Source organism: Acromyrmex echinatior, chromosome 17 (assembly GCF_024713525.1).
Source record: "Acromyrmex echinatior isolate Ae372 chromosome 17, ASM2471352v2, whole genome shotgun sequence".
In the NCBI taxonomy this organism is placed as follows: Eukaryota; Metazoa; Arthropoda; class Insecta; order Hymenoptera; family Formicidae; genus Acromyrmex; species Acromyrmex echinatior.
This window is the reverse complement of record NC_141868.1, coordinates 2,388,572-2,415,802: the sequence shown is the minus strand read 5'-3', so window position 1 is coordinate 2,415,802 and position 27,231 is coordinate 2,388,572. Positions and strand designations below refer to the sequence as shown.

The 27,231-nt window shown below is 29.2% G+C and overlaps 3 protein-coding genes across 4 annotated transcripts; 1 reads left to right on the top strand and 2 right to left on the bottom strand.

Moving 5' to 3' along the window:
* Positions 1–5,032: 5,032 nt before the first annotated feature.
* On the bottom strand, positions 5,033–11,542 carry LOC105152100 (uncharacterized). Its single transcript, XM_087415160.1, has 11 exons — positions 11,340–11,542; positions 10,485–10,645; positions 9,804–10,189; positions 9,442–9,598; positions 9,120–9,356; positions 8,687–8,813; positions 8,005–8,386; positions 7,793–7,905; positions 7,476–7,643; positions 6,319–6,453; positions 5,033–5,702 (listed from the first exon to the last, which is right to left on the bottom strand). The coding sequence occupies exons 1-11, from the start codon at positions 11,423–11,425 to the stop codon at positions 5,474–5,476; spliced, it is 2,181 nt and encodes a 726-aa protein (XP_087271286.1). The 5' UTR covers positions 11,426–11,542; the 3' UTR covers positions 5,033–5,473.
* Positions 11,543–12,246: 704 nt separating this feature from the next.
* Positions 12,247–18,788, bottom strand: LOC105152048 (uncharacterized). 2 transcript variants are annotated; one of them, XM_087415161.1, is made up of 8 exons: positions 18,684–18,788; positions 17,591–18,501; positions 15,694–15,837; positions 15,295–15,555; positions 15,150–15,200; positions 14,815–15,017; positions 14,499–14,658; positions 12,247–14,415 (listed from the first exon to the last, which is right to left on the bottom strand). In XM_087415161.1, the coding sequence occupies exons 2-8, from the start codon at positions 18,453–18,455 to the stop codon at positions 14,270–14,272; spliced, it is 1,830 nt and encodes a 609-aa protein (XP_087271287.1). In that variant the 5' UTR covers positions 18,456–18,501; positions 18,684–18,788; the 3' UTR covers positions 12,247–14,269. The 2 variants fall into 2 exon arrangements, with proteins under 2 accessions (XP_087271287.1, XP_011064377.2); XM_011066075.2 differs by having other exon boundaries at positions 17,591–18,763.
* Positions 18,789–20,489: 1,701 nt separating this feature from the next.
* On the top strand, positions 20,490–27,109 carry LOC105152049 (uncharacterized). The gene is made up of 9 exons (XM_011066076.2): positions 20,490–20,725; positions 22,195–22,269; positions 22,703–22,964; positions 23,113–23,461; positions 23,748–23,942; positions 24,244–24,807; positions 25,595–25,864; positions 25,950–26,162; positions 26,378–27,109. Exons 1-9 carry the CDS (start codon positions 20,695–20,697, stop codon positions 26,567–26,569), a joined length of 2,151 nt encoding a protein of 716 aa, XP_011064378.1. The 5' UTR covers positions 20,490–20,694; the 3' UTR covers positions 26,570–27,109.
* Positions 27,110–27,231: the final 122 nt, after the last annotated feature.

Sequence of the window (27,231 nt, the reverse complement as noted above, 5' to 3'; positions counted from 1 at the left end):
TAAGTATGAACATTTGAACTATCGGAAAATTTGTAATAATAGACGATTTCCTTTGGATAGTATAACTCAAAAATATTGTAATACTAAAAAAATTTCAATAAACAACCCTTGTTCCTTAATTGTAACCAATTGTAACCATATTTTGATGAATCTATTTGAACAACGTAATGTTAAATTTTGTCATTTATAAAATCTGTAATCTTTAGTTGGAAAGAACAATACAATTATGATGATGATAATTCTATTACGCGTATAATATATTCTTTTTATATTCCTTTACAAATGTTTTCTTAGACATAATGTTAATAGAAGAATTAGATGTAACAAGAACGTGCGAATAATTTTATGTAACTTAAAAAAAAAAGAGTTTGAAGTCTGAATATTATTTCTCTGTCGGTTGTTTTTTTAAATTATTGTTTACTCTATGCATATAATGCAGAGTGAGAGATGAATGCGAAACTGAAAATATTTGTAATCATGTTTACAAAAATATTTATTAATCGAAGTAATTTATTTCTCCAAAAAGTATTCATACTCGCATTATATTCATCATTTATTTATTTAGTCGAATATTAGATGTATTCATTAGACACACTAATTAATCTAATTATTATTATTGTCTATATTTCTGCAATGTGTACTTTAGAATAAAATCAAAATCGATTTATTATTATATATGTATATAAATTTCGAATCGATTTTCCGTGTAATACTTTCATTAACGGAATTTTGAAAAACATATCATTTATTACTAGCTTTTATAATTTTGCAGGTTTTAATACTGTATATTTTCCAATTTCCAAATTTAAACCTCAAAATGTAATTTAACGATAAAATCGATTTGTTATTCATTAAAAAATTATTTTATACATACACATATGAAGAGAAAGAAATAGGAGGAAATCCGAAATTGCAAAAAATCTGGGCAATAATAATTATACAAAAATAAATCTGAATATACAAAATGAAATTATTTTATTACTTCATTTTCGAGGACTTCCGTATTTAGAAACTCTGTATTTTATAAAAAACTGTTATAAATTTTTCAAACGACTAATACAATTTTTCTTATCAGATAAATATAAAGAAAAATACAATACAAATGTGTGACGTGACTGGACGCATCAAATAAAGTTAGCTTGAAATAAAGTTGCATTAATTTCGACACACTTTGCGACGCACATTGCGTTTAAATACTCTTACATCATGATCGATGGTTAAAAAATAGAAAATTTTTCCTCGATTGATTCAATATCGTGCGTGAGCAGTTATTTATATCTAATCTTGCGCGTTAATCTCTCATACGTACGAAAATACGCGGATGCTAAAACTGTCAGATGAAATTCTGAATTACGACGCGCTAATATCGTACATACATATTTCCAATGCCAAAAATTAACACGCTTACCTCATTTGTAACATTTGCACTTATCTATTTGTACACGCTCCTACACATTTGACGTACGTAGTAAAAAGATATTTTATATTTATGTTGGAAACCTGTCCTCGTGCAAAAATCTTTGTGTTGAATTTTTAACATATCCGAATGTTAATTTGCTATAATGCTACTGTTATTTGAATATTTCATGTTATACTGACATTTCTTACTGTTAAAATAACATAACACATTTTATGCGTTATGAAAAAAATGAAATGAAAAAAGACATAGAAACAATGTATTTTAAAATAACTTTTTGAATATAAATCAACAAGACTTAATTAAATATATTATAAATATTACTGAAAGAATATATCTTTATATACACAATTTACTTAAAAATTGTGTCAATTACATTTCATGTTGATTTTTTACATAATATTTGTGTTGCACTTCCTGACATATCATCTTATATTAAATTAATACACAAATTTTAATTTTAAGACAAAAATTTCGACTGTTTGGAACACGTGAAATGTATTCAATTTAACATAAAATTTCCAACTATGAATATACATAAATTAAAACCTTGCAGCATTGGTTGAACAAGAGACACCCGGTATAGGAAGATGTAATACTGTATGAGTGAAAAATAGAGACAGAAAGACGGACAGATAAAGAGAAAGAGAGTTATATGTGGGGGAGGAGGCGAGGAAGAGAGAGAGAGAGAAAGAGAGAGAAAGGGAGAGAGAGAGAGAGAGACGCGCGTCATCACGGTTGAAGGAGCACGGATTCTGGCCTCTCTGTTCGTCGAAATCTCCTTCGCGCTCTCTCGACGCGATTAGACAGTCTGGTGCACTCGTTGCGCATTTGCAACGTGCGCGCGTGTGTGGGTCTTGCATTCCAGGAAACATCGCGGTCACTTCGCTCTGTAACGAAAAGCGCGCGCCGCGACAACGACGCGTCAGCAGCACAGCCAGCACGGGTCGCTCGCACTCGTGGAGTTGCGTCAGTTCTCGAATCCGAATGGAGAAACACGGTCTCGTATTTCGCTCACCGGCCTCCATCCAACTTCCACAACTGCTGGCTCAAATAAAACCTTCGCTGAAGATGCAGTAAGCCGCGGGATGGCAAAGTTAAAAATTAAAAGATAATAATAATAATTGAAGGAGCTTAATTAAAATCAAAGCGAAGTCGATGGAAACTTCGAATGGAAATTTTGAATACAACTTTGTTCTCCATCGATAGATTCGAGATTGTTTCTGTTAATTTTATTTTTATAATTCCAATTCGATTTTTTTCTTAAGACCTTTTTAAGAACTCCTTTCACTGATTCTGTCCTAATTAGTTAAGTATATTTTATGTTACCATTTACTTCTCTCATATTTTTTTTACGATTTCTTTGAAGTGTAGTTTATCAAGATACAAATACAAGTGAATCACATATTTGAGAATCAAAGTCATTTTTATCGAAATTGATATTACATTGATATTTTAGATATCAAAGGATGATAATGCAATATATATATATATTATAAAAAATATTTGTTATTTTTTTAATTTCCATGTATGAAAATGTAAATCATCCATTTCTCTGTGGTTTCAAAGCAAACAATACGTCTATATTAATGTGTGCAATTAGTAAATAACACATTAAATTTTAGTCAAATTTAATACATTTTCTTGAGTTTTTAAAAATAATGATTTATAAAAATGATTTTAAAAAAATTCAAATTAGATATAATTTTACTTATAAATTTAACGATATAAAGTCCGATTCAGAATCAGGGGAGACAATTTCTCTCTGTCTCTCTCTCTCTCTTTCAAAAATTATATTAATTAAACATTCCTAGATACTATTATAGATTATGAAACCGTCGTTTACATAAAAAATATTTTCCTTATACTATAAAAATACACTCTATATGAATCACTTTACAGAAATTTAACTTATCACTTTGCTATTCCTTTTGAAACGTGTACATTTTTTAGCAATAAAATTAAATAAATATCTTCTTTAACTTATTTTATAACATCTTTAGAGAAATCTATCATTACAGAATTCTTGATAAAAAAATCTATGTATACAAAAATATTCATTTATTTAAAAAATATACACCGTAAGTTATATTTTCAAAGTTAGCTATTTTTCACTTTTCTTAAAATAAATTTTGAAAATGATATGTACCATTATCACTTAATGTATAACATGATAAGATAATTTAAACATATTTTTAATTATTTTTAATAATATAATTGCAAAAACTAGACCGTTTTTTTCCAATTCTTCAAAGATTAGATTTTTTTGTATTTCTGAAATAACTGAAATTTAAATGTTCGGATATGCAATGCAAAAACACGTTTAGGTTCCCATTACAAACAATCGCGACGAGGGAATTTGATCGTTCTGTAAAGAATTGACATAGTAAATAAATGCGCTCACTATAAATAAGCATGATTAACGAGCTCATAAATAAATTTTGCACGTGCGACGCCTGATAATGATGCAGCGAGGCATTTAGTATTCATGCGGAGAAGGTGACTCATAATCCTATCTACCTACCGCGCCGGGTAATATAACGGGTGTAAATAAGATCTCGAGTCGAACGACGACGATGACAAGCAAGCGCGATAAAAACGTGCATGCCCGGCGGAAAAACCCGGCTTGTCCGTGGCTGTTAATTAAGTAATTAATCTCAGAACGAGAACGAAAACCAGATCCTGTCTGGATATCGTTAACATCCATCGGGTGTAGCTAGTACTTCGACACGAAGGATGCTTAAAGACTGATTATTATTTTAATGATTTATAGTGCAATAACAGTAGTGTAATATCTCATTAATATGCACTGTCAATCTTTTGTTGTTCGATGCATACATAAAAGAAGATATTTTGAAAAAATTACAATTGGAAATCTTGCAACAATTAGCAATTCTCTGAGATAACTGCCAATTAAGTCAATTAGAATTTAATCAGATAGTCTTTTCACGGAGACAATCTATGTATATCTGTAAAATAATAATTATGCTAGTCTAATAATTACTAATAATTAGCAAAGTGTAAAACGTTTTCCAGGAATTATTAATATAATACACATATTATTCAAGGAGATTGCAACTTTCTGTTCCAAAAGAAACAGATAGCTTTCCAGGAAATAGATATGTCTTGTTATCGAGTGCCACATATCGCATTATTTTAATTACCTTACAAGAACCTTTGCTTGACTCGATTTTTTTTCCATTTAATGCTTATTTTCTGTAAAAGATAAATTTATTATTTCATATTAGTTTAAGTTGGTGATCTATACAGATTACAATAAATTAAGTAAATAAAGTATTATTCTGAATATTAATTCAGATATTAGAGATTCGCGATGCATCATCTTTGACTGGTCAAATGAACTAATCAGAACAAAAATTATCGATACATGATAAAATAGTATTGCTTCATCCGTCAATAAAAAATATTACATTTCAGATAATAAAATCAAACAACCAAGATTCAAGAATGCAATGTTAAATTTAACAGAATTTACACATTTATAATTTTTTCTTGGAAAAATATTAACAATTTGTCTTATGTACATGCGTTTAGGACGGAAGAGAGGTAAGAAAGTATTTTAGTATAAAAAAGGCACAGTATAAAAAATAGAAGTTTGTTTATATAATACACTAAATATTTTTTTATTCAAATTATTTAACCTCCGTACATCACTTTAACACGTTCGTTACCACCCACAGCCCAAGCTTTTCTTACGATACTTTTACACAACAACGTTCAAAACAAACCTTATTTCTTTACATAATCATAAAACTTAACGATGTCACATATATATGACGCCAAACTCTCGAAACAAATTAGCGTGTCACACATATGTGACGCGTGGTAGCGAAAGTGTTAATTTAAACGGAAAATTCGTAGGTTTTTAGTACTTTACAAATGATAATTTATTGCATTATATGATCACTTCACAATAGAATTAATTCCTGGATCTATATTATGTATGATCCAAGTAACAGTACCCGTTACTGTGCAGAATTAATAATTATGTTTGCGTACTCTTAAAGAGTATTGCTATATCTAACCATATTCGCATCACTTAATTTCCTTCGTCTTTGTTAACCCAAGATTGTCTAATAATGCTTGCGGGCTCGGATCTCTTCCCCTAAATTGCCTGAATACTTCGGCGGCAGGATAACTACCGCCCAAAGATAAAAACGTGTTACGGAACCTCATGCCTAACTCCTTCTGCTGTGATTCATCGAATTTGATCTCTTGAAAAGCTGTATATAAATCGGCAGCTATCATCTCGGACCAAATTTTGCTGCAATTTAACGATTAAACAGATCAACGCTTTTACATTGTAAACAACTACTAACAATTACATAAATAAATAACTGTGCTTTATTACTTCATTAATAGAAAAATTTCGCATACATATAGAGTATCCTAAATTTTTTGGCACCGCTTGTGGACAAGTAAACCGGATTAAACTGAATCGAAAAGTGTTTTCGCAATTTTCGCAATAATTAACGACAGATTAATTTCTAAAGACTGCCGAATAAGCGAGTAAAATTGGCGTGTAAAATATCTTTCAAAGTTCATTATAAAATAAAATTTATTCCTTTTTTTCTTTATTTATCTTTCAGAGATCTTTATGAATTATATTTAAAGGATATTTTTTGAAGAACTCTTAAAGAACCTTAAAGTTTTATGCTTCAATTTCAGACATTCTGCTCATCAGGTAATTAAAAAAATTGCAAAAATTGCAAAAATGATAGAAGACCTCGACTCATTGTCAGTTTAGTTCACTCTACAAGCGATGTATCAAAAAGTTTGAAATATCCTGTATAATTTGAGATAACAATTATATATAACTATCTTAAATTAAAATCAATTTGCAAAAATTCTCTAATTCGTATAAAATTGATAGATGATACCTGAAATACGCGGCTGCCCAATTGCCACTCCATATAACATCGAAATTGCAAACATGAACGTCTCTTTTTTCGAGTGGCAATATGAAATATTTCGGCCATAGGCGTTTCATCATAGTCACCCAAAATGTTTTTTCACTACAATTTTTTCAAAAATAAAATAAAGTGACGTAAAGATCAATATTGTTTCAGAATCGTCGAATTATTATTAGGTGTTGGAATTAATTCGTAGCGTTTTTTAATGAAAGAATGTTATTTATTTCACATGAGCATTAAAAAATACATTAATGAAAGTACTTCCCATCACTTGTAAAACGCTACGAATTAATTCCAACACCTAATATAATACATTGAGAGAACGACAAGTGTTTTGTTTATTTTGTAAGCATTGATGTAATAAGATATAAATATATACATGGTGTTTAAGACCATCTGTACACTTTTAAGATAAAGCAAAGTGATTTTTATCAAAAATCTCTAAAATTTAGCAATATTAAGTACACCTTCATCAAATGTTTTCAACTTCGGGTTCCAATAACAAATAGGATCTATTGATCTTGAAAATAAATGAAAAATAAAGGATTTTAAAAAGGAGCTGATTTCTGCCAAAAAGGTGTAAGTAAAAAAAATTTTTTTTTAGATTTGGCCTCTTGGATACGATGATACAATTATTAAGAAATTCGTAGCGTTTAAAAAATACTTCAAAAATTGAGCACAAACAAAGAAACTTATCTAAATTTCGATATTCTTGCTTAATTTTCGAGGTGTTCTCTAAACGCAATGATATTTAATAATTTTATCGTATCCAGAAGATCAAAATTTACAATGAAAAAAATACTATTCCTTTTATTTACACCTTTTTGAATAGAAATTGACTCCTTTTTAAACTCCTTTATTTTTCATTTATTTTCAAGATTACTTCAAGATCAATGGAAGCATTTAAAAAAAGTTTAAAACAAGTTTCTTTTTACATATAATCTACACTAGAAAATAACATGTTACGTTAAAAAAATTCATCCAGTAGAGTAACCCATTTTCAGTTGAAACTATAAGTTGAAAATATTACTATTCGATAAAGCATAATTATATTTCTCTTAAATAATTTAAGAAAAAAATTCAAGATTTAGTTCAATAAAGATTTTATGCAAATCGAAGTTCACCTGGAATGCAGCTCCAGATCCAAATGTGACAAGTAAAGTTCTTTACAAAGCTTATAGCCAGCCAAATGCGACCTCGTCTTTTTAATACTGTTGATAGCCTGCGCAGGTAATGGTTCCTTCGTTTCGTAATGTTCAGAGATTTTTTGCAACATAAATGGTTCGTACAACCTATATCCATCAAATATATACACAAAATTGAATTACATATTAGACATTAACTTATTAATTAATTAATTGCAATATTAACACAAGCATATCAAAAATATAAGGAAAGTAGATAAATGAATAGAATAAATAAAAATAACTTTATTTTATACCAGTTCTCCATGAAGAAATCACAAATGAATACCGCGTCCCATTCCACAAATGATAATCCAGCAATGTCAGAGTACTCGATCGTAGTCAGCAAATGTTGTAAAGCGTGTCCAAACTGTAATGTGCAACAAATAAAAGATTAATGTTTTAACAAATTAAAGATGTATATATCTATTATAATTTTACAAATAGTATAATATATGTAGCCTATTACCTTTTGGAAAAGAATCTGTACGTCCCTGAAGGAAAGAAGAGAAGGTTTATCGCCTATCGGTGGCGGAAAATTGAAGATCATAGCGATCAATGGAGTGCTATTGCCGACTTTGCTCTTGCTTTTGATCGTGGACACCCATCCCGATGCCTGTTCTTTACGGAATTTCTCCGTTCCTCTGGCGTAAGGATCTAGGTAGAAATTTGCGATGGGCGCTGCATTGGATTCGTTCAAATCGAATATGTCGAAGAACCGGACATCTTTATGCCAAATGTCCGCTTTCTTGCTTTCGACGATTTTCACATTAAAGAGCGTCTCGATGTGTTTGAAGAGGCCCGTCAACACAGTCGGCAACGGAAAATACTCTCTCCACTTGTTTTCGTCACTGAATAAACACGGAATTAAACAAAGTATTTAAAGATATATTATTGTACAATATTTTATTCGACATTATAAACTTTTAGCAAATATCAATAAGTATTTTAAATGATATTTGAATTCTACAATGCAGGATATTTTACATTTTCTTTCAAATAATTATATTCTCTTTAAAATGCAATCGCGCGAGCGCAACATAATTCTTTAATATATAATACAAATACATATATTATACTAAAAAAAAAAAACTTTTCAATATAGTATTAAAAAAATATATGTAGGATATTTTTTATGCCAATTTACTTACATATACATGCTATGACGTTGTTTTCTATCCCAAAATGCAATATCCCATACCCTTATAATATCATTGAAATCTCTCGCCTTTGCAAATTCGGTTAAATTTGCAATTTCCTTTTCTTGAATCGCTAATGCTTAAAAAAAACAGATAATTATTCATCAATTTCATGTAATTATTAATTAATCAAGTAATATTATCAAAAATATTATTGTCTATTATTTATAATATTCTATATTCATAATTTTAAATAATTATTATTAAAATAATATATTAATAAAAATATATTTTTTTCTAACAAATCTAATTAATAATAAATCATTATTGTTCTTTCATAATTTCAACAAGTTGTCAACAAATTAATTTTAAAAAACATAAATGCTCTAATAAATTTTCGATTATTTCTCTGTATTATATTTTTCATTCATAATAAATTAATTACCAGTACTCCGAAGAACTTCTAGCGTGTTATACAGATTCTCCAGACTGCCGGCCATCTTTGTCTCCATGCTCATCTCTGCGTAATTCTTAAATCCCAAGCGCTTCGCCTGTTCAATTCTTCTTGATCGGAGTTCCTCCAATGTCACACTGGCCTGAACGGATCTTTCCTGATAATTAGAGCACCGGATGACATCAGCATCCCAGATCGCCTTCCTCAGTTCACGATCAGGACAATATTCTAATTGAGAAAATATAAATCGATAAAAATTTAAGTCTTAAAAATTTCAAGTTTTTTTTTAAATAAAAATACGAAGGATGCATACCCATAAACGGTTGCAGGATATATGGCTTTAAAGTGATTTTCCAAGGACCCATGTAAGGTTGCCTAGGGTCAATCGCTATGGATTTGAGATAGTCTTCCGGAAAATCTTCCACGACACGTTTGTTATGTATTACCATACTATATACAGCTGTAGAACTCTAAAAAAATGAAGTTAAATTTCAGTTCGTTGCTATGCTTTTTTCGAGACAAATGTTCACTATAATAAAAATATACTATAATAACAAAAATAAAATCCTAATACGGTGCTTTTTTAAATATAATTAGTCTTAAATATAATTAGCCTTCTTTAATTTTGCTATGTTATAATTATTATAAATCTATTACAAGTTATGTGATAGAGACCTCATATTTCGCTTTATATTCCTTGATTTTCGACAGAATGAAACTCAAGTCAGCTGAATACTTCTCGAATTCTTTATCTTGCAGATTCAGGCCATTTAAAGTTCCTTCCAGCACATACTTGGTAAGCACTCTCCTCTGCGAATGTGTTAATTTGATGTCCTTATTCTCTAATGCTTCCTTGCATGCTCTAAAGAGTGGCGTACTGCCAAATTTGCTAGCTATGGCTCTCGTAGCGCGTTCGTGAATACCCATATAGCATTTTGTCGGCATCAAACTTTGATTGCCAAAATACAAAGTCTTTGCTATGCCCCAAGTCGTCTCAAGAGGAAGATATGCATCCTCGATTGGATGTAACCACTCATTAAATACATCTAAATCTTTTGTTGCTGTAAAAGATTATAAAAATTAAAAATCGTAATTATACATATTAGGACATATTTCTTTTTATTCAAGATTTGTATTATATTAATTTTATTATTACTGATTATAAGAAAATCTCTTAATATTATTTATTCTCTTTCTATTCATATCATATTCAAAATTTGCTTATACAATGTATTTAAATATTAATTATACAGCATTCAAATAAAATTAATACTTAAATATATTTAATTAATGTTTTCAATATAGAATATCTTTTAATAATTAAGTAATATTTCTTTGATTGTACTTAATACTTACGGACTATTTTTTCCAGACTTTTCAACTTTTCTTCAAAATCTACAGTTTGTTTTCCAATAGCTGCTATACATTTTTCGATTGTAATTGTGTTAAACTCTGGTAAATTGTCATCCTTCAGTAAAGGATTTTTCTCTGATGATTCTTCACCTATTTCTGGAAGTCTTGACATAAAGGAAAAAAAGTATAAAATTGTATGAGGTGCATAAATGTACAAAACAAATGCAAATATACAAAATAAACTCAATTTATATATCTAATAAATATAATCAAACAAAACATAAATATAAAAAAACGGATCTAAAATAATTTTGTACTTTATAATTTAATTATATATATTAATTATATTTAGAATACATTTTTATAAAATATGCATTAAATAACAATGTAGATATTTAAAAACATAAATTAAATAACATTACAAAAAGTTTATTTATATTACATAATACATAAATTATACAATATGTAAACATAATTATGTATAAATTATATGTAACATGCAATAAATATATAATCAAATAGATGAGAAATATTAAACAAATAATAAAAATAACTCATAAAGATACAATAAATATATAAATAAATTAAATAATCAAAGAAAATTAAGTGAATAACAAAGAATACAAATTTAAAATACATGAATGAAAATATAGACAAGATGAATCTCTAAACACCAAAAGTATAGTTAAAATGTAACTAATTATTAAAGATAAAAAAAGAATCCAGTACTAAATATATGCACAAATATATAAAGAAAACACAATAAAATGATATAAAACGCAGTAATCGTTAAAAGAATACGCGAGAATCAGTGAAACCTAACCTCTATGATAATAAAATAAAGGAAAATAAACTTACAAAACTATATATCCATTTCGTTTCGGAATTTTCAAGAAATTCCGTTGCGTTAAAGCGATTCTTTTACCCAAAAAGGACACCGCCATTTTATGCGATAAGATAACTTCTTTTCAAATAACGTGAAAAACTCATCGCACAAACTAATTAATATAGGTTATCCAACCTAAAAGCCGCTAAGGCTCCATTGACATATTAGAATCGCACGTACGATTTATCGATATCAAACGATACCGCCGCGCGATTAGAATCTGATCAAACAAATTTGCATAGCAAATGCATATTTATTTATTAACAGGGTTGGTATTTTTACATTTAAAATTCCATTTCAAATGTAATTCTATTTAAAATGCTAAATATAAAATACTTAAAAAATGTATTATACATTAAAATGTACGTAGGAAAAATCATTCTGTATTTGAAAACTATTTAAAATATCTATTTAACTATTTTACATATAAAGTGGATTCGAAAAAACATTTTGCATTTTAAATATTTTACATTTGCCATTTTAAAATTTTTGATTTATTTATAATTTTTTTAGAAGGTGAACAAAAAATTATTTTTTATGCACTAATATGGATAAATTGCGGTCACTCGAATGCGATATAGATTTTGTCAAAATTAGCATTTAGGGGTAACGACTTGCACATGTATCAACAGTTGTCAAATAGGCACGCAATTTTATTACCAGCTAAGAAAACGGATATTAAAATAAATAATATTAACTGCATTTTACTTTATAACTTAAAAAAATTTGATTTAAAATTCTTGATAACAATAAATGTAAAAAAAAAATCAAGTACATTAAAATAATCACATGAAAACAATCTGCCTTTCGACGTGCGGATCAATTGATTGGATGTCTGGATCTAAAAAGTGTTCGGAAAGGAGAAATACACTCGCGAAACACATTTCAAATATTTATTTAGAAATTAGCAATATAATGGGTTGGAACAAAAATTCGTAGCGTTATTACTCATTAGTATCACATGCTGCTATATGTTTTTAAAAAATTTGGTAATTATATTTGTCAAAGTTTTAACATTAATCTGTTTTTCGAATTGCGATACAATGAGTGTTAATGAAGTTATAACCGATCAAAATGCTCCTTTTATTTAATCTGTCATAAATTAATAAAAAAAAATGTTAAGAACATTTTTAAAAACTGATTTTGTAGAAAAAATTTTAAGTTTTCACGTTTGAAAATTAAAAATTTTTTTGGATATGTAATAGGTTCACAAAGTAACATGTTCACAAAGTAAAAAGAATTTCTTCTTTCAATCATAATTTTCTTTTTCTTTCTTTTACATTAGGCTTCTAATGCGTACGCTGATTATTCACTTGCCACAAATATACGGGACCTACAGTTTTATGCCGGTTCCGAACCGCGGATTTTTCGAGAGGTGTTTCATATTTTTCTATATATAAAAATTACCAAACTCACTCAGAAATTACAAAATATAATAACCTTTCAGAAATTGAGCTTTAAAACCTTTTTTTTTTATTTAAATTTCATTCATATTTAACGAATATGATTATAGCTGCTTGAATTGATTCGAAACGTTACGAATTCTTTTTCTAGAATTTTCAATACGTAGAAAGAAAGAAATATTATCATCATATAATACAACAATGCGCATGATGATGAATAGACGATGCAATACGCACATATTTACAACGATCGTGAATATTATAATGCGATCACAGATGATCGAGAATGATTGTAAAGACAAGTATAATTCTATTACAGTGAATCGGTACAAATCGGCCGGGATTGCAATCGCGACGTGCATAAGTGATAATTAAACGCTCCCAAACAATAGCCACGATTAACAGGCGGACTTGAGCATTATACTGAAGAGTTTACATTATAGATATTCATAATTACATACTCCATGATTTTTATAATCCACATTTTGGTCGTACTGTCCTCATAAGAGCAGAGAAAACCATATGGAATTTGGCAAATATTGCAGCAGTGTAACGTTTCTTCTGTATGCTATCGAGAAGATTCTAGCTAGTATTGTCCTTTGTTCGAGGAAATATACCATTAAATTAAAAAAAAATCGGATGTTGCTATTTTTCGACGTCGATACTTGCTTAATTAGCGCGATTGAATACGTAAAAATACTGAAAGTTTTTCTTTTTAGAAAAAAAAGCGATTTATGTATAATAAAAAAATTGTATAAAAATTACATTTTTATAAAAATAATAATCCTTATATACAAAAAAAGAGAAAAAGAAAAAAAAACTATGTTTAACATAGCAAATATATAAATTTATTCAATACTTTTCGATTTTTAAATACTTTTGAATCTAATTCGATCCAATCCTATAAATTTAGATCAAATTTAAAAAAAAAAGTCAAATTTTCAAAATTAAAAATGACGTATCCATTATGGCATATCTCGCACAATCTCTTAGCACAAATATTAACATTAATTTAATATTAAATTTAGTAAAACAATTACTGATATAAAAAATTTGCTTGTCAATATTGAATCCATTTCATTTGAAATTCTAAAATTGGACTTTAGTCTCGTAATCAGCGATCCAAGAATATATATATATAAAAAATATAATATATAAATACAAATATTAATAAAAATCATGTATCGAAAAAATGTGTTCTACAAATGTACTCTATAAGGATTAATTCGAAATTTTTGAATGGATTTTGTCAATTTCATTGATATCCCCACACCACTCAAGTGTTCAATCAAAATCGTTTTCTTAGCGAGCACACACTCGACGCATCACACTCACTGTGGCCTACGAAGCCTTGCAATTAACGTTCACGATTTGAAAAATTAAAAAAGTCCGTAAGCGATTTAAAAAATTAAAAAGAAGTGCGGATGATCAACTGGACATATGACAAGTGTGCCACTGAGAAACGATTCATCTTCGAGATATCGTTACAATATAATAGATTATGTCTCCTTTTCCTGTGTATCACAATCGTCAGTAGGCAATACCTTTTTATTTTCGCGATCATATCGCAGCTTGCTAAGGCGGAACCATTCGCTTGCTATAGTTTCAAATTCGCATTCGTTGATACCCCTGGCTCTTAACACAACTAACAAAACATTCAATAGTACAGTTAATATTACAACTAAAATCCTTATGAATTTTGATAAAGAATAAAAATATGCAACTTACTTTTTAGAACTTGGATACATTTTAAATCGCACATGCGATAATTATTCCCGCGACCACACCAAGAACAACTAATGCCGAATTCATTTGTAAATAAACGGCTCATACACCGTTGTATCATATTTTTGTTGCCTTTGCCTCCAATTCTTTTTATAAATTCCATCTTAAAAACATACAACTTAATTAGATCACATAAACATATTCATAAGCAATTAGATAAATAATAAATGAAATGTAATTTAACATACTACTATAATAAATAATTATAATAAATAATATTTATAATAAATAATATTTATACTTTTAAAAATTAACTTACAAATTTCGTTTTTATTTCAGCTGTTTCTATGCTTTCCTCAAATCGTTTAAGATTTTGTATAGAATTGATCGGAAGTAGGTCATCGAATACATTCATTCCTTCAGGCTCTTCCTCATTAATAACGCCTTTTTCCAAAACTCTCAGCCTCCTATCGATGCTTTTTACATACCTTAATGTTTCTTCACAAATCGGAATCAACTTTTCTGAAATAAAATTAATTACAACGTATAAATTTTCTTTTATCATATTGCTTCTAATCAAAACACACTGAGTTAGTATTATATGCTTATAACGTATATAATAATTTAAGAAAAATAAATATAAAATATTCTTACCAATGTCACTAACCGTAACTGACGGGGCAGTAGTTGAAATAAATTCAAGATCTAAAAGAAGTTATTGTATCAATTGTGGACATTTTATCATATATATAGATATTACATATCAACTTAAAAAAATTAAATAATTTTGAATTTTTACTTTGTACATTCATTTCTTGCGGTCCAAATTCAGACGACTCATCCATTTGTACTATTTGTAGTGGATCAACTATCTGCGTTTGTGATTTATCATACAATGAATGTTTTGATGTAGATAAGGTGGCAATTTGTGAAATTTTATTACAAGAGAATTGCTTTTTATGCAACAATTGTTTGTCATGCAAAGATTTCTTTCCAGACGACTCCCAATTTTCATTTATTTTTATCTTCTTGTATGAAGTCTGTAATTGCGAAGCTGAATCTGATAAAAAATATAATAAAAATTAGTTAAGTGTGAACAGTTTATTTTTTAAAATGAATTTAAAAATTACAATTATTGAAAAAAACTTTGATTTCTGAAACAATAGAAACAAAATATAATTTGATAAAATTAAATTACCACAATCTTCATCTATACTGTCATCATAAGTATCATATGTATCGTCAAATTGTTTTTCGTGTATGACTCTTTTTTCATGCCTTCTGTTTTCATCACAAGTTGCGTAATTAGGATCTGCTTTTTTCCGTGTCTCTTCTAAAGAATCTGTAAATATGAAATTTTGTATTGATTATCCTTAGAAACTTACATAAAGCATCTACTCTCTGACAGCTTAATTTTATTACGTTACTGATAATTACAATAGTCTTGCAAGAGCCATCAATTTGAATACTTATACAAAAGATTAACTTAAGTTTGGCTTACATCAAGCTTAAGGCTAGCTTACACTCATTACTTAAATATCATTTCTCTTTTCCTTTATAAACTTCCTGGAAGATTTCATAATCCTATCATAATTTAAGAAGGTAGGGTATAAACATGGTTCAATAAACAGGTGTTCTAAGTTATCATCTGCTAAGGATGTCGTTCCAACAAACTCTTCCTCTCTATCAGATATAATTACTACTTTAGGATTAAAATTAAAAAATTATTATTAATAACATTTCAAGTTGGTGATATTTCAACATCTGGTACAGTGTAGAACTTTTTCTATATTTACACAACCCTATTGGAGATACAGGAGATATCATTTGTATGTTTCAATAAATTACTCATTTTGTATGTACTTCATTGTATAAATTAAAAGTTTGAGAATTTTAGCAATTTTTTTTTAGCCATAATTTTGTCTAATAATTCTCAATTTATAATATAAATAAGATTTCCTATGGAACATTTTTATTTTTTTTTTTTTTACTGATAAAATCGATATTTATTTACATTCGACAAAAATGTAATTAAAACAAATGTTATTCTAAGCCAAAAATGCAGTCTGCTAATGATACACCAGTTGATGATTAGTATTTTTAAAGATGTAATTCTATATATAAATCGAAAATGTAATAAACAATTATTTATTTTCAAATCATTTATTATTTCTTTCCTTCAATCAACAAATAAACTTCTGTTTAGACATTTTTTGACAATTTGTATTTTCCCTTGCCACTATATCAATCTATTTAATTGTGAGTGTATAGTGGAAATTTGATAAAAGATAAATACAAATAACCAGCTCATTTTTTAAATTGATAATAAATATAATAATATTTAGAAAGGTCAAAAGAAATAAAAACAAGGCATTATAAAATATTTTTAAAAATTTAATATGTTCAATACATGAAAATTAGCGAAAATAATTTCAACTTTAAAGTCTTCTTCAGTCGCATAAATTATAATTGAACTTCAATTAATAATTAAACTTCAATTAAACTTAACAAGTTATGGTATAAAAATTAAAAAATTAGAATGTTAAAAGATGTGTAAAAATGATAGAAGTCGCAAATAGTCGTAAAAGAATTGACCAAAAGGAAATATTAAATTTATAGATAATCAAATTTCTATATTTATAAATAATCTATATTTTTGTTTTTATTTATATTAATTAGACGATTAATTTGTAAAAAAAATTATAAGAGTAGTCAATTTTTCATTTAGACATTTTTTATCTAAAAAACTATTGATTAAGAAAAAAGTTTAAAAGATAAAAAATATTCATTTTGATCCAATTAAGCTTATATAATTTTTTCGGAATTTTAATTTAAAGTTTAGGTTTTTTAAACAAAAAATTATTTATAATTATTCATAACGATCATGTTAAAAAATAAAGTGTATATAGATGTTTTTTCACAGAATATAGAGGAATCAAATTAAATAATTTTCAGCCACTATGTTACTTGGAAGATCAATGAATTGAAAAAAATGGGAATTATTCGTCTATCAATATCAGCAACTTTCTTCTATTAGAATACTAATTATTTTTCAATATACATTTCAACCTTCAAATTGCTGTTTTCAAACTCACCAATTGTATCAATATCTATAAACTTTAATTCAAGAATATGATTATTCTCTTCCTCATTTTGTTTATCTTCTTGATTTTCTATATTACAAGCTCTATTTCTAGATGTAAATTTAGATGATGTATGGTCCATTTGATTACATGAAACACATTTTGAATTCATAGCACTATAATCTTTATTGACTTTGGTATATCGTTTACACATTTGTCTTATAGGCATTGTTTTACTATTTGACTCTTGATTTGCTTGAGTCAAATACTCATTTGATTTATTCTGACTGCTTTCTTCATTCAGCTTGTCATCACTCTTATCGTTATCCAATTGATTAACAATATTCTCTTCATCATTTCTAGATATGATAAGTATTTGGTTTTCAGTAAATTCCATTTTTGTAGCTATTTCACATGCCTTTTCAAATGTTAAATCATCTTCCGTCAATAATCTCTGTTTAATTTGTTCCGAAAATAAACCGAAGACGAATTTGTCTCTCAAAGCTTCATCCAAGAATCCTTCAAATTTACAATATTTTGACAGATTCTTCAATTTAGTTTGGTACGATTTAATATCTTCACTACTATCTTGATTTGCACTGTAGAATTTGTATCGTTCTGCTATTACAAGCCTTTTTAAATTATAATGATTTATTAACGTCTCTTTTAAAGCAGCATACGTCTTTTGACTAGGTAATTGTGGGGACAAAAGATCTTTTAAAACATTATAAGCTTCTCCCCCTAACAAAGTCAAGAAAAGTGGCACTTTTTTTTCATTGACATCATTACAAATAAATAATTGCTCTATTCTTTCAATATAAGTCGTTATGTCAGCTTGATCTGGATTAAATGGTTCAATATTTCCGATTAGAGACATTGTGCTGATTTTGTATATATCTTATAATTCTATAATACGTAGTAACCTTGAATGGAATATTATAAATTTAGAGCATATTCAAGGTTATAAATAACGCACGGATTTTCCAGAGTCATCACCATATAATATGATCAGTTTCCGTACGGAAACTTACATAATGCATATCTTTTCTAATAATTACATTTGTCTTAACTTTATTTACTATTGATATAATTATAATAATCTTACGAGTATCAAAGAACACCGCCAATCTGGATACTTTAGACGCCGGTATAAAAAAAAAAAGATAGATCCATGCATGACGGAATAGACATTGTATAGAGAGACACCTGAGAATGAATATTATAGTCTTTTTCTTGTATCAAACCAGGGTAATATCCACGTTTTTGTGGTTCTTTTCCATGCTATTATGTGGGTTTCCTTGCTGAAAATTTTTTTCAGAATTTTTCATATAATTTTTCAGAATTTTTATATAATTTTATAATTTTCTCATATTTTTTTATACGAATTAGAGCACTTTTCAGAAAATCTACGTCTTTTCTCAAAATTTTTCATATATGAATTGATTATGAAATATTCATAAGATTTCTAAGATTTTTTATAAGTATAATTTCTGATGAAATGTTATAAAATCTAAAAAATTTAAAAATATATTTTTTTTTAATTATGGGATGAGAAATCTCAGAATATTTCAGAATATGAAAAATTCTGAGAGATGTGAACCATTCGAATATTTCTGAAAAATGTTTCAATTTCTATAAAAATTATTTTAAAAATGTTCACCAGGAAAATGTTGACAAGGACGAACAATCAACTTTGTTTATTCATCCTTGTCGATAAGATATTATTTAAAGACCGACATCACCGACGAGATACTATTAAAGACCGTCAACCCTGAATAGATTTTCGGCTGTATAAAAAGGGTCCCAAGGACCTGGAGATAATTGAAGAACTCTGACATTATCGACAATTGATATAAATTTACTATTATTAACATAAATATTTGATTCATACATTATTAAATTCATGATTTTTTATTACACAAATATTCCATAAATAAGTATGCATACTTATAAAGCTATAATATTTTATATATTGCAGAAAAATTACAATGTTTTTTCTGCAGTTATCATCGCTGTTGATAATCAAACTTTGACGATAACACTGAAATCACAATTTTAAAGAAAAATCGAGTTCTAAATGTATAAATATGTCCATTAATCTAATAAATCATAAAATAAGTACAATATTCAGTATTATCGTCAAAATTTGATTATCAACAGAGATGATAACTGCTAAGAGAAAAAATTGTAATTTTTCTTCAATATATAGGATATTATAGTATCCTTTACATGTATGCATATTTATTTATGGAACATTTATTTAATAAAAAATTATGAATTTAATAATGCTTGAGCCAAATATTTATGTTAATAATAGCAAATTAAATGCAAACTTTCATTGGCTGTCGCAACAAACTTGCGATCATTTTGCGACTAATATAGTACCGGCTTAATGGGCCTTCTACAATAAACCACAAATCAGAAGTCTTAAGTCTTAATCAATCTTAACCATTACACACATTCTACAATAAGCCATTAATCATAAATCAGAAATTAGAAGCTGGAAATTGACCAATCACAGTCGTCAATTTCCAACCATTGTAAAAGGGCCATAACTCACGTAATATTGGGTCATCTAAAAAGTATCCGCGGTTTTTTGTCACTAGATGTGTGTTGATGGTCATATATCTAGTGACAAAGTACCGCGGATACTTTTTAGATGACCCAATAGTAACTAATACCTTTTCAACTTTTAGTAATTTTTTATCGAATTATCTTAATTTCGGCGATGCGTATAAACATAAATACATGATATGAGTATTTAATTAATCATTCTGATGTACATTCTGATGTACCAATTTAGTGCATCGTTCTTTAAATACGTTGAAATTAAGATAATTTAATAGAAAGTTACTAGTTAGACGTAAACGGGGTCACGCATGTTGGAACCATTTCGAACACCTGGCGTCTGTAAAATGGCATCCCTGATCGCTCCGCGATACGATGTTTCGTTTTGAGGTTAAGTATCGATCAGTGCGCTGGCGCCGTCTCGGCAGCGACGGGGACGCGAGAGTGATGCTCGTCATGTTTCCATCTCGGCGGATCTCGCCGATCCGCGCGAGTTAGGAGTCGGTGCCTCCGCTACGATGACAGTGTGCTGATCGCTACAGCGAAACATGGCGCAGTCTATCCTCGATGTTTTGACAGGTAAGGCGAGCGTCGATCGAAATAGGCGGGGTTGACCGATCCCGGAAACGTCAACAATCCACCTCGAGCCTTCGTTCCTCGGGCATGGAGTAGACTGTCGTTTTCTTTCTGCATCGCATCTCCACGAGCTCGTCTTGCGACGACGATTTCAAGTACGCTAGGTAGTACGAGAGACTGAGAGTGCGCAGATTTTTAGGGTTTGAAGGATATGGAAAATGGGGGTCATCGACTTAACCTGCCTCGATGCATCTTATAAATTTGTAGCGATTTACGCTTTGCGTACTTCCAAAACCGTACTCTTCTAGTTCTTGTTTAATTATTTGAATATTAAAGTGAGTAAGACTCTGGAATAATAATTCAAAGGCTAGAAAGGAGTCTACAACACAGTTATTCGTGTATGAATTGTTATGTGTATTTACCAGGGAATGGAAGTACAGTAACCCCGTTCCTTTTACCGTTATTTTTTTATAATAATGATTTGATAATGACGTTGGAATTTTTTATGACTAACAATAACTAAGGTTGTACCAAGATTGAAGAAGTCACTTTGAAAAGTAACTTGTCACCACTATGCGTTTTACTGAAAAAAGTAATTTGTAATGCAGTACACATTACTTTATTCATTACAAGTAATATAATAGTAAAAGTAACTTATTGCAACAAGTAACTTTTCCAATCCATTACAATTAATGACTTCTTCTGGTTACCATTACCATCATAAAAAATTTACAATGTCATAACCAAATCATTATCATAATAAAGTAACGATAAAAATAACACACACTTCTATTTTGTGGTACGTATTTATAATAATTAGTATTGAACAATGTAATAATTGATCTTGTTTAATTGTACATTTGAAAATTTAAGTAAGTAAGGCTCTGGAATAATAATTTAAAAACTAGAAGGAAAGCTTGTAACATAGTTATTCATGTGTGAATTATTTGCAATAATTGATATGCAATGAATAATGTAGTTGTTTTTATTTAATTATATATTTGAAAATTAAAGTAAGGTTCTGGAATAATAATTCAAAGGCTAAAAGGAAAGCCTATAAAAGTGAATACAGTTATTTGTGCATAAATTATTGTATGTATTGACAATAATTAATATATATTGAACATATTGCAAATTATTTCGGATTTGATCCTCTTCAGTGCATATTATACATATATAAGAAAATGATTACTAAGTTAGGATTCATAAATTCTCTAGTCAAAAGAGTCAAATTGTTAAAAAATTGAAGTCATCAATGGAAATATGATAGGTCTGATTGCTGAGATTCGTTATAGTTCATTATAAAATTTAAAATAGAAAAATTAATACGTATATTTATATAAATTAAAAAATGAAATTGAATTTGAGTCAATGATTAAAATAAGAAGAATGAACGATTTATTTAATTAATTAAGAAACTAATTATATAAATAAGTGAACAATTGTATCTCATATCTTAATTATTTTAACAGATGTCTCGCTGGATGGCTCCTCTGTGCAATCCTTGCTGGAGTCTCAAAACCTGATAGCTGAAGTCGAACAGTCAGGTATAATACTTGAGAAGATGAATCTGATGAATCTCTAAAAAATAAAAAAAAATGTATTATTTAGACTCCTTTTTTTGAGTTATAATAAATTAAGAAACTTATTAAATAAGTGTTTGTCTTTCACGGTAAAACATAATTAACAAATTTAAATTTTAATGATAGAATTTTAATATTAATAGCGCGAAAATTTGAAATGTATTTAATTATGTTATATTTCTCCTAGAAATATATTCTCTGAAAAAATATCTCTAACATTTTTTTCATGATATGGAAAGATATGTATTTCAATTCTAGTTAATCTACTAATTAATTGTTTTGAAAAGAGACAAATTTTTATGAATACAAATATTCTAAAAATAATATAATTATGTATATGTTAATATTTTCTCATGTACATATCGTTTATTACATAATATCAACATATCTTCACCAGCAATTGATCAGGATGAGGAAGACATATTTCAATGTGGCAAATGTAAAAGTCAGTTTACGTCACTTCAACTGTTCATACTCCACAAGAGAACGCACCAGAAAACGCAGCAGCAAACAGTAGACTTGACTCAATTTCTAACAAACGATGAGAGTCAGGTAATGCACGTGGAAGATGTCATTCAAGATGAGTCGCAGTACAATTCGCAGGAAACCTTTCAGCTTGGAGAACCTATTATTCTCGAAGAAGCAGACATGTTATTTAGGTATGTTGTCATTGATAATTATAATTATAATTCGATAAATTTGAATTAAATATTTTCGTGCCACCTTGAATATATAAATTATTCCTTGCTTTTGTAAAATTTATTCTTTAATGTGTATTATCTTTTTTTTTTAATCTGATTGTTACAGTGTGGATCAGGAGGCTGCTAATTATTTCATGACAGACTCCACGTTCAGCGTGCCGATCATTTTGAGTACAGAGAACTTGGATACTTTCGATAATGCTGCCATCGAGGCGACGAGGGAAGATTCAAGCGAAGTGCCGACGATACTGCAAAATGACATCAGTTCACAGGAGGACGCCTCGAGTCAATCCGAACATCCTAGCGCCTCGTTGACGGACAACGAACCGTCTCTGGCAGACAACGAGCCGCCTTTAGAGGACAACGAATCCTCTCTTGAGAACAACGAGACATCCCTCCAGGATAATTCACTCAATGTATCAGAAAATGGCATCAATCGAATGCAGAACTTAAGGGTATCATTATATTGATGACTTTCTGTTTCCAAAACAAAAAGTAAAATTTATAAAACTTGGTTCTATAGTTTTAAATTAAATTGTAATTAATGTTTTCATATTATTTAATTATAAAATTTAATTCAATTTAATTAAAGTTTAATGTGAGATTTTCATAACAAATATAATGTAAATCTGTTTTCAAACAATTTTTTTAAAATGCGAATTTATTTAAATTATTAAATAAATTACAGAGGTTAATGCGAATTTTTTATTAAGATACATATATTCGATTACGTTATTACAGTATAAGTGCAGTTATTGCAACAAGCAGTTTGCAAAAAAATTCTATTGGCAACAGCACGAACGTTCTCATACTGGAGAAAAGCCTTATCAATGTGTAGTATGTGGTCGTGCATTTGCGCAAAAATCAAATGTGAAGAAGCATATGTCCTCACACAAAGTATGGCCTGGCACCGCCATTCACTCATTACCACCAGAGGTACAAAATTTTTAATTAAACTAATTACTAAGATTTATTTTTCTTTTCGAATTTTTACGAAGAGAAAATTTATGAATATTTTTTTTTATAAAAATGTCCTTGCAAGAATAAGAACATCTCTAAGAAAAAATTATTTCAAATATTATGTTGGTTTTAAAGCACTAAGAGTTTAAGCACAGATATTAAACACAATTTAATTGTAATTATATATAATTTTTTACTCATTAATATTTATATTGTTTATTTTTACCTATTATTTTCTTATATATCGTTTTAATCATCTTTTTCTGAATACTTTTAGGCGCCTCCGGACGGAAGTATCGACCGCACGTACCATTGTCAATTCTGCAAAGAAACATTTGATTCGTACAAAGCTCTGAAAGGCCATCTAATTGTCTCGCATCTGGCACTGAAAGTATACAAATGCGTGCAGAGCAGCTGCAGCATGATGTTTTCGGATTTGGAGGAGTTCCTCGAGCACACGCGCAACCATAAGTGCTCGGAATATCGATGTCACGTGTGCGGCGAAGTGTTCAGTACCCTGTCGGATCTTGGTGGCCATCAGTACGTCCACTCCGTCCAGAAGCAGAAGACCACGGAGAAGTATTACTGTTGCTCGACTTGCAAATCGTCATTCTCGAATCTGGAGGCATTGCAGCATCATAAGGAAACCACCACACACAACTATGCATGCTTGCATTGTGGCAAAAGCTTTCTCATCGAGAGATTTCTGCGCCGTCACCTCAAAACTCACTCGGCATCGGCGAGATTTGTCTGTGAAGATTGCGGCAAAGCTTTTAAAACCGAGCAGTATTTGGCTAATCATAAGCTTATACATAGCGAAGAGACGCCTTTTACATGTCCGGTAAGTAAGAATAATTGCAATGAATATAAAAAATTAGGATTTTGCGTTTAATATTCAACCTATACTTCAAAAGGATATATTTTGTGGAAGTAAACTATTACTCGACTCGCCACCAGAAGTTCAACGAGATTCGCATGAGCACCGCAGCCATATAAATTCTCTTTAAATAGAACATCAATCTAAATTCATTCCAGGTATCTCGATATAGGATAAGACAGGTCCCACACTACATCGCCTTACTGATAAGTCTAGTAGTGTGGGACCGAGACGAAACGCCGCGGCCGATCAAAAAGCTTCGAGTCAGGCCTCCTTAGTGAATATGAACATCATTCGTACAGATATCCACACTACATTTAAAATGTTAGGCAATTTCTACAATTAAACAAGTACATTAGATTAATATTATAATTATTATTTATAGATATAGATATTTTTTTTAATAACATATAAAAATAAATTCTTTGCAATGGATATAACCAAGTAGTGCAGTAAAAAAAATCTGTAAACATTAAGAAAAAAATTGATCTTCGATTCCTTTATGACCAACTGACTTGACTCATTCATATTTTGCCTCCATTCTTTGTACTAAATCCTTGAATATTTATTATCGGAAACAGAATTTGAAAAAGCTATTTCTGAAAAAATCTTACAGATGAGAAAACAAACGAATGGACGGAGGGACCAACACTGAAAATGAAATATAAACTTTACTATACTGGCATTTAATAAACTGAAATATAGTTGCATATTGTTTATTGATGTTTGTACTTTATATTTTAAATCATAGCATTGTCCAGCGAGATTTAAACGAAAAGATCGACTGGGCCGGCATATGCTGATCCATGATTTGACGAAGAGACTTAAGTGCCCGTTTCGCAATTACTTGGGCTGCATGAGTGAGTTTTCGCGACCAGACAAGCTCAAACGGCATCTGCTGACGCACAGCAATGTCAAACGATTCAGTTGCAGCCACTGCAATCGCAACTTCCACCGAGCGCAAGCTCTCAAACACCATGAAATGAATAAGCACAGTCTTAAATGTGACATTTGCTCCCATGTGAGTCCTATTTCTTAATTCATGTAAACACAAAAAACTCCAATCATATAATTCTTCTATGAAGTTGATTATTAACATTACGCAGGCCTTTAAGACTAAGGAGCAATTGGTTACTCATAATTGCGAACAATCGAATGAGACCAAGAAGCACACGAGCTCTCAATTACCGAAAAAAGCATCCGGATCATTTAAGCCGAGGAAACCCACCCCAAAGAGACAAACATTATCAAAGACTGCAATCCCGCTTGCCGACAAAGAGAAATTAGAAAAGCTTAAGACTGATGAGATGGAAAGAAAGGTAATTTGTATTTTACAATTAGACTGATCTTTCCGTTTTCATTTTTTTATTGCATTTCTATCTCCTATTCCTGCTTTATACTCTTCTCATTTAAAGATTAATATAATTATTTCGCTTAATTTTTTCCCTTAAATCTTATGTCTTAAAAATATCTATATCTATTATCTTTTTTTTTTCTGTGTCTTTCAATCATATCACATCCCTCTCAATTGTAGATTGCCTCCGAAACATTCATATCTGATGATATCGACAATGAAGCCAACAAGAAAATGGAAAATATTCCTCCCGTCTTAAAAACAGAATCAACTGGCGGTGAATTAAACGAGCGATCCGACTCGCCAGTTACGGACTTCGAGAACGATTTCAAACGCAACATAGAATTCTACTCGCCCCACGCGAGCGAGTAAAATTTTGCAATATACATATATATATATATATATATATATACATACACGCATATATATTTTTTTGATTCGTATTTAAATTGTACATCAATTAGAATGTAGACGAATTGTCGTAGTATGTGCAATGGGATCATCGGCGAAGGCGCAAGTTGCATTTTATATTCGCGCGTACGGTATTTTGTAGTTTACATATCTGTGATAATTGTATTATAATGCTCTATCGATATAAGTAACTTATATACATTTACGCGCATACCGAATGTTCGGTGTCGCTGATTTCGATTCTTCTATGAGAAACTCGTCGTATAGGCACAGCTATAGTTATAACTGATACTTCTGAAGTATCTTTTCGAATATTTCGTTCGTTAAATTTTTTTACGATTACAAGGTCATACGTATGATATCAGAATTGTAACGAAATGTTTGACAGCGCGACATCTTTTTAATTTATTTGTTATAAAATAATAAATCTAGACGGGAAGTCACAAATGCGAAGGTGTAAAATAACTTTTAAGAAAATATCAATTTTATGAAATAGTCAAAGTTTGTATTTAATTTTAGAGATAACCGAAGTATAATTGTCCTTGAAAATTCCTTTAAATTCGATTCCTGATTAATTAGTGTTCCTTCAATTATAACATTTAAACTAATAATCTCATCAAATT